General features: G+C 41.2%; 2 protein-coding genes across 2 annotated transcripts in view; one reads left to right on the forward strand and one right to left on the reverse strand.

Annotated features, from left to right (window-relative positions):
* Positions 1–6,607, forward strand: part of poglut3 (protein O-glucosyltransferase 3) — a 13,456-nt gene extending 6,849 nt beyond the window's left edge. The window contains exons 2-6 of the mRNA XM_037683364.1: positions 1,814–2,011; positions 3,071–3,354; positions 3,436–3,640; positions 5,686–5,882; positions 6,127–6,607. Coding sequence (XP_037539292.1) covers positions 1,814–2,011; positions 3,071–3,354; positions 3,436–3,640; positions 5,686–5,882; positions 6,127–6,561 — 1,319 coding nt within the window. The 3' untranslated portion in view covers positions 6,562–6,607. The remainder of the gene's footprint in view (positions 1–1,813; positions 2,012–3,070; positions 3,355–3,435; positions 3,641–5,685; positions 5,883–6,126) is intronic.
* Positions 6,608–6,638: 31 nt separating this feature from the next.
* Positions 6,639–8,566, reverse strand: part of rep15 (RAB15 effector protein) — a 3,786-nt gene continuing 1,858 nt past the window's right edge. Inside the window, exons 2-3 of the mRNA XM_037683365.1 lie at positions 7,476–7,784; positions 6,639–7,408 (exon numbers count right to left, since the gene is read on the reverse strand). Of these exons, the coding sequence (XP_037539293.1) occupies positions 6,869–7,408; positions 7,476–7,733 (798 nt within the window). The 5' untranslated portion in view covers positions 7,734–7,784 and the 3' untranslated portion in view covers positions 6,639–6,868. The remainder of the gene's footprint in view (positions 7,409–7,475; positions 7,785–8,566) is intronic.

Here is an 8,566-nt window from a genome sequence, read left to right on the forward strand (position 1 = left end):
CACTGCATTTTACATTCACTGTATCTTACACTGTATCTTACACTGCACCTTACACTGTATCTTACACTGCATCTTACACTGCATCTTGCACTGCATCTTACACTGCATCTTACACTGCATCTTACACTGCATTTTACACTGTATCTTACACTGCATCTTACACTATATCTTACACTGCATCCTACACTGCATCTTGCACTGTATCTTACACTGCATCTTACATCCACTTTATCTTACACGGTTTCTTACACTGCATTTACACTGTATGTTACACTGCATCTTATACTGTATCTTACACTGCATTTTACACTACATCTTACACTACATCTTACACTTTTTCTTACACTGCATCTTACACTAATCTTTCACTGCATCTTACACTAATCTTACACTGTATCTTACACTGCACCTTACACTGTATCTTACACTGCATCTTACACTGCATCTTTCACTGCATCTTACACTGCATCCTACACTGCATCTTACACTGTATCTTACACTGCATCTTACACTGCATCTTGCACTGTATCTTACACTGCATCTTACACTGCATCTTACACTGCATTTTACACTGTATCTTACACTGTTTCTTACACTGCATCTTACACTGCATCTTGCACTGCGTCTTATACTGCATCTTTCACTGTATCTTACACTGCATCTTACACTGCATCTTACACTGCATCTTACACTGCATCTTACATTTAATCTTACACTGCATCTTGCACTGCATCTTACACTGTATCTTACACTGCTCTTTTACACTGTGTCCTACACTGTTCCTTACACTGCATCTTACACTGCATTTTACATTCACTGTATCTACACTGCATTTTACACTGCATCTTACCCTGCATTTTACACTGCATCTTACACTGCATTTTACATACACTGTATCTTACACTGCATTTTACACTGCATTTTACACTGTATCTTACACTGTATCTTACACTGCACCTTACACTGTATCTTACACTGCATCTTACACTGCATCTTGCACTGCATCTTACACTGCATCTTACACTGTATCTTACACTGCATCTTGCACTGCATCTTACACTGCATCTTACACTGCATTTTACACTGTATCTTACACTGTTTCTTACACTGTTTCTTACACTGCATCTTACACTGCATCTTGCACTGCATCTTACACTGCATCTTACACTGCATCTTACACTGCATCTTACACTGCGTCTTACACTGCGTCTTACACTGCGTCTTACACTGCATCTTACACTGCATCCTACACTGCATCTTGCACTGTATCTTACACTGCATCTTACATCCACTTTATCTTACACTGCATCTTACACCGCATCTTACACCGTATGTTACACTGCATCTTACACTGCATCTTACACGGTTTCTTACACTGCATTTACACTGTATGTTACACTGCATCTTATACTGTATCTTACACTGCGTTTTACACTACATCTTACACTACATCTTACACTTTTTCTTACACTGCATCTTACACTAATCTTTCACTGCATCTTACACTAATCTTACACTGCATCTTACATTGTATCTTACACTGCATCTTGCACTGTATCTTACACTGCATCTTACACTGTATCTTACACTGCATCTTACACTGTATCTTACACTGCATCTCACACTGTACCTTACACTGCATCTTACACTGCATCTTACACTGTATCTTAGACTCAAACACTGTATCTTACACTGTATCTTACACTGCATCTTACACTGTATCTTACACTCAAACAAAAATGTACCAACACGTAACAGTGACAGGACTATTGCAACAAGAAGCTTTAATGCTGTATTTACTTGTTCTGCTCAGGTAAAGACACATTTAAAGTGAAGATAAGTCCACTAGACAACAAGGAGTACCTTCGTGTGCACGTCCCCCCACCTCTGGACAGAGGAGACGGGTCTTTCCTGGTTCGGTACCGTCTGTATGGGTCCACAATCAAAGGCCTGAGAGTAGAAATCCTTCACCAGGATGCTGCTGTGGCCCAGTCCCCCTACATCCTCCAGGGTGAGTTGTGCACGTCAGCTTTAGATTTGCTTCAACAATTTTCAGTCAGGTCATTTGGACAGTTTCTTTTTTTTGTGCTGAAACATTTCATCATCCATCCAGAAGACTTAATCAGTCATGGAAACACACAACATAAAACTGATTCCTTCCCCAACAGCTTACTCCAAAGTGGAACAAGCCAGTTATTTTGGTGCTAAGATGGTGTCTTTGGCACACACCCTCCTCTGGTGCCGGCCCTCTTCCTCGTCGACAGTCATGTCAAACTGGTTCAAAACCAACAAAGTCCATGCTCAATAATACAGGTATACAATTCAACAATTTTCAGTCAGTTTGTGTTTCCTTGACTGATGAAGCCTTCTGGACGGAAGTTGAAACATTTCAGCACAAAAAAAAAGAAACTGTCCAGATGACCTGACGGAAAATTGTTGAATAGTTCATACGATAATAACCAATTCTTTAACTTAAAGAGGAACATGGTTCGAGCTATATTCAGTCGGCTCAGCGGGACACAAAGTTCAGCAACCTGCAGCAGCAACCGCAGATATCAACAGGTTGGTTTGTTTCACTCACGGTGCCAGCGTTTGGAAAGACACTCGGTCCAAAGAGAAGCGCTTCTGTTGTGAGCCAGACGTGATCCAAGACCCGCTGTCCGACGGTTCCAGATGAGCTGTCAGACAATACCCCCCCCCCCCCCCTCACTCTACTGCTGCACAGTAGAGAGGGGGGAGATCCCGTTGATATACCCTCTCAAAGGTCATTTCAACGGGACACAAACAGCCTTGGCTGCCACTGTGTCAGAGGATGATTGCTCCTGAGTGAAATGTGTGAGTGATCAGGCTGTCACAACATCACCCTGATTGTTTAATATAACTCTCACATTATTCTAACACATGTTTCTGTGTCAACAAAACTTCACGGATGTGCAAGTTAACCAACAAACGGCCTGTTTCACCCCTGAACCACCACCGAAGCTTGTCATTACACTTCCTGAGCCGAAGTTAAATAAATGTTACCGCCTCTACACCTGTTTTCTCTTGTTTAACTCTTGTTTCTCCTCAGGTCCAGTTTATCATGAATACTGCGACTGTCCCGAGTCGGATGTGTCACTCTGGCAGAGCATCATGCATTGTCCCGCAGAGGAACCCCAGATTCAGGCAGATTTCACGTCATTCCCCACCGTCGACCTGCACCATCTTCGACAGGAAGTGCCTCGCAGATTTTCCAACAGAGGCGGCCTCATTCACTACGCTGTCGTCGACAACAAGGTGCACCGGCGGATGCTGGGGAAGTACACCGACTTCAAGATGTTCTCCGATGAAATGTTGCTGTCTCTAACGAGGAAGGTGGGTTCACTCGATTGCTCATGAAAACTATTTACAACCAAATCAATTGATCTTCTGGCTTTGTTCATTCTGCTCCTGAAGGTGAGACTTCCTGACGTGGAGTTTTTCATCAACGTAGGCGATTGGCCGTTGGAGACGAGGAAGGACGGAGCCGTTCCCATCTTGTCGTGGTGCGGGTCCACAGAAACTCGTGACATCGTCCTCCCTACGTACGAAGTCACGCACTCCACTCTGGAGACCATGAGAGGCGTTACGAACGACCTGCTGTCTGTTCAAGGCAACACAGGTGACGCACACTCCTCCTCCTGCAGCGGAAATGATGTTTTTATAGCAAACAGATGCTGGTGTTACAACTTAAAACCACTTTTTGAGGTTGTTAGAAAAGATAGAGTAAAAAGTTGTTTTATTTACATAAACTGTCCAACATGTCTGCAGTGGGAAATGCTTTGTATAGCAGTGACGATGGTAAGTTACAGTGACGTGTCCAACGAAGCTAAAGCACTTTTATTGAATTGTTGCTTTTGATGTCATGTAATCACAGGGAATGGGTTTGCTTCCATCAAACTAACACGGATCACAAACACGCATGGAGAAAGATGAAGGTTTAAAAATATGGTTATGACCATCACTGTGTGTTACAGTACCTGTTTAACCACATGATCCCAATATTCTGTTGAAAGTTTTAATGAGAGCCAGTTTGAGATGGGGCTCCCGTTAACATTTTCCTAACTTGTCTGTGAAATTATAGAAGTCGGAATCAAGTTTGATCCTTAAAGTTTAAATGATATAAATGGTCTGAAAAGGTCTGACAAAATAAAAACACGTTTATTAACATTTTTCTTGCCAAATTGATCATACATTCATGTTCCTACCATCCATCAGAAGTTCATTTTACATAAACGTTGAAAAGAAAATCTTTACATTTCTCAGTTGAACTCTGTACATCCAGGAAACTACTGGAGGGAACTCTCAAACTGCACCATTAAAATAGACGACGACTTTTTTTATGTTTAATAGTGTGAACGCTTCATAAGCGTTGACACTATTGTGATCCATTTTTATGTCGTATGTTTTTCAGCATCTTTCTCATTTCACAGTTTTTGTGATATTTCAACAAATCATAAATCTAAACGTTCAGCTCATTCAGGACAACCCTGCTATGACTGGGATTGGTGCAACTTTAGCTTTTTGAACCTTTTCTGACTTTTTTTTCCATAGAAAATGAATTAAGCTCATTTTACATTCTTCACATCTTTAGATCTGTTTACAACATTTTACTGCTCCTTTCACATTTTGTTCTGGTTCAGCTTCTTTCAGCTTCCTTGTGCAAATTTAAACCATTTTCAGCTACTTTCAGCTGTTTTTTTTCAGTTGTTTTGTGCTCCTTTCAGACTCTTTCTGCTAACTACAACATTTTTGGGCTTCTTCTAACTTCTTTGTGCTAATTTCAGCTTGTTATGCTATTTCAGCTACTATTTAGCAGTTTTATGCTAATTTCATCATTTTCAGCTAAATCCACTTTTTGGCACTTATTTAAACTTTTTTCAACCTAATTCTGCAAAAATGTTCCCTCTCTACTTCCTTCTGGTGATTTCAGCTTTTTTCTGCTTTTGAAGCTACTTTTTAGCTGGGTTTTTTTTTATTGCTAATTTCAGCTTTTTTCAGATAATTTACACTTTTTGTGCTCATTTCTGCTTCTCTCAGCAAGCGTGTTCTTTCTGCTTTCTTCTGATAATTTAAGCTTGTTCTACAGTTTCAGTTTCAAATTTTTTGCATTTTTTAGCTAATTTTGGCAGTTTTTCAGATAAAGTTTTTCTAGTAATTTCTGCTAGTTTCACCTTGTTAAGCTCCTTTCAGTTTTTTCTTTTACTTTCAGATTTTTTGCCTATTTCAGCTACTATTTAGCTGTTTTTATTGCTAATTCCACATTTACTGAGCTCATTTCAGCTCCTTCTACATCCTTCTGGTAGTTTAAGCTTCTTTCTGCCATTTCAGCTCCTTTTCAACTGTTTCAGCTAATTTCAGCTTTTTAACTAATTTCCTAATTTTTGGGCTCATTTCTGCATATTTAAACATAATTCAGCAAATATGTGTTTTTTCTGCTTTCCTCTCCTAACTTAGGCTTGTTTTTCCATTTCAGCATGTTTTTTTTTTAGCTAATTTCAGCTGTTTTTCAACAAGTTCTTCAGCAACAAGCATTCACACTGCATTTTCACAGGAAATGTCATTTCTCTAGTTTCGTAGTACGTTTTAAAATATTTTTTTACTTTTTGTCCTCGACGTCCTCACTTCTTTCATCATCCTGTTAATATTCGGTCTACCTTCTACCAGGGCCTCCGTGGGCTAATAAAACTGAGCGGGCGTTTTTCCGTGGGCGGGACAGTCGAGAGGAGCGTCTTCAGCTCGTCTCTCTGTCCAAGAAGAACCCGGAGCTGCTGGACGCCGGTATCACAGCGTGGTTCTTCTTCAGGGACAGAGAGAAAGATGTGGGCAAAGCTCCGCTGATTGGCTTCTTTGACTTCTTTAAGGTGAGGAAATGTGTTTACATTTAAAGCTCTTTTTCTCATTTATGCAGCTTTTGTTAAAACAATACATTTTTAAGTAACGTAGACTATAAATGTCTGAAGCAGGAAGAGTCAAATTTTAAAATTAGCTGCACTTTTGTGGTTGTAACTTGAGTTTAACGCAGAGTTTCGCAGCCCTAAATAAAAATGGACTGATTAGAGTCAAACTTCATTTAAAGAGAAGTGACGCTTTTTATGTCCTCTGCAGTACAAGTACCAGGTGAACGTGGACGGAACCGTCGCAGCGTACCGGTTTCCTTACCTGATGCTGGGGAACAGTCTGGTTCTGAAGCAGGACTCGCAGTATTACGAACATTTCTACAGCCGCCTAAAAGCAGGGAGCCATTACGTTTCGGTGAAAAGAAACCTGTCGGACCTTTTGGAGAACATCAGATGGGCCAAAGAGCACGACGCTGAAGCGGAGGAGATCTCCAGAGCGGGACAGGAAGCAGCCAGAGAGCTGCTGCAGCCTAGCAGGTTGTACTGCTACTACTACAGAGTCCTGCACGAGTACGCTGACAGACAGACGGGACGGCCGACGCTACTCGCTGACATGGAGCTGGTGCCGCAGCCAGACGACCACACCGCTACGTGCACGTGTAAACAGGACACAAAAGACAGTGACGCGAAAGATGAACTTTGATGAACTTTTTGTTATTCTTTAACTGTTTTTATATAAAACATTCCTGACAACAAGTGAAAATGATGACAGTTCCTGGTGATGATTATAAATGATGTGGCAGTTTCATGTTCGTCACTAAAAGAAGTTAAATAAGTGACTTTTAATTCAAACTTTTCTGAATGTGCCTTTTAAATGGGATCTTTCTGTACACGATCAGTTTAGAAATATACATTTTGTTTCTTTGGAATAACTAAAACGTGGAGCTTTCAGGAATGTTTCTTTCGTGGTGACAATGGTCTGCATCAGTGTGATACAAATGCTCCAGTCTTCAGCTGAATTTAATGGTTAGAGTGAGGGGTTCGCTCTTTTCATTGTTAATAATCGAACGCATCATTTCTGAAGATTTATGGAAAGTCTTTGTACCTTTAAAGAAGTTCTCAACCAAAGCTCTGTCTACCCGGCCACATTTTGTAATGGCCACCTCCATGTTATTGCTGAGGACGCCGTAGATGTTCTTCTTGTCGTCTTTTTTCCCAAAGAACAAGAAGAGGGCGTAGCAGTCTTTGCCGACGGAAGCGCAGAAGTTGACCATCCTCTCGTACGTGTTTTTACTGCTCGACTCCATCTGGGCCATCTTGATGGATTCAGTCTTGGCCTCCTCTGCAGCGTTCTCGTGGTTCTCCCTCTCAGGCAGGTGAACAACCTGCACAGCTATCTGGATTTTAGGGTTCTTGGTGGGCTTCTCAAGCAAGGCCCAAACCCAGTCAGCACCCAGCAGGATGCGCTGCTCAGGGGTCATGATGGTGCAGTTGAAGGTGTCCGTCATGTTGAGGCTGAAGCTCTGAGCGATGTAAGTCATCAGGAAGACCTGGTGGAGGAAGACATGCTTAATGGCTGTTTAACTGGATATTAATGGGGCATGTTGGTGGTCCAACCTGAGTTAATGCCTGAGGACTCGGGTGGAACTTTTCTTCTGGGTCTTTGAAGGCGAGGTATTCCTGAGTTCTGGTCGATGCGGCGGAGATGCAGTTACTGATGAGATGTACGAAATCTTTGGGCTTGCTTAAAGAGGGCGTTGTCAGCTTGGCAAAGACGCCTGGTTGGTTCTTATCGAAGGGGGGTTGTTTGGGAGAGCTGTGGAAGAAGCTGACGTTCCTGGAAGGGCTAGAAGACAGGCTGGCTGACTGGCCCATGTTGAAAAGTTAAGGGAGGGCAGAAGATCAGATTGCTGTCTCCCTGATGCACTGAAAAGACGGAGTTCGTACAAAATGTAAGGTAAAATGTAAATATGCAGTGCTGTGAAACAGTACTGGCTCCCTTTACATTTAAATGTTTTAGATCAAACAAATTTAACCTGAGTACATAGAAAATACAGTTTTTATACCAGGGGTCTGCAATCTGCGGCTCTGGAGCCACATGCGGCTCTTTGGTCCCTCCGCAGCGGCTCTTTCAAGCTTTGATCAAAACTAACATCAAACTGAATTTTATAGGATCTTAAGATCTTTATACACTCTATAGGATGTATACCCACAACAAAAAATAACCAGTTTGAGCAGTTTTCTTGTCATTTCCATTGCAAATATTTCAATACTAGTACTAATACACAGAGTAAATTATACTCCCTTTAACTTTATGCATTATTTATTCAAAGTATGATACTCAATTTCTTCACAATTTTAAAATAACAAACATAAACTCTCAGATTATGTGCTGGGGATGTGTCTCAGCTACTGCCACACCAAACTTTAGGGCACGTGAAAACAGACATGCATACCTCCATATGGCCATACCGTAATAAATTTAACAGATACTGAACTAAAATCTGATATTGTTGGAGCTGATCCATACACAGCACACACTTTGAGCCTGAACACTGTTGCAATCTCTTTTAAAACATGATATCAACATAATTATAAAGTTGAACTAAAACAGCTGCAGTTCTGTCATTTCTCAATGTACGAAGATTTTAGACCAAAACGCATGAAAGCCTGCACAGTTCATCACTTTAGTTTAAAAAAGAAACTGG

Source organism: Nematolebias whitei, chromosome 10 (assembly GCF_014905685.2).
Source record: "Nematolebias whitei isolate Nwh7 chromosome 10, NemWhi1, whole genome shotgun sequence".
Classification (NCBI taxonomy): domain Eukaryota; kingdom Metazoa; phylum Chordata; class Actinopteri; order Cyprinodontiformes; family Rivulidae; genus Nematolebias; species Nematolebias whitei.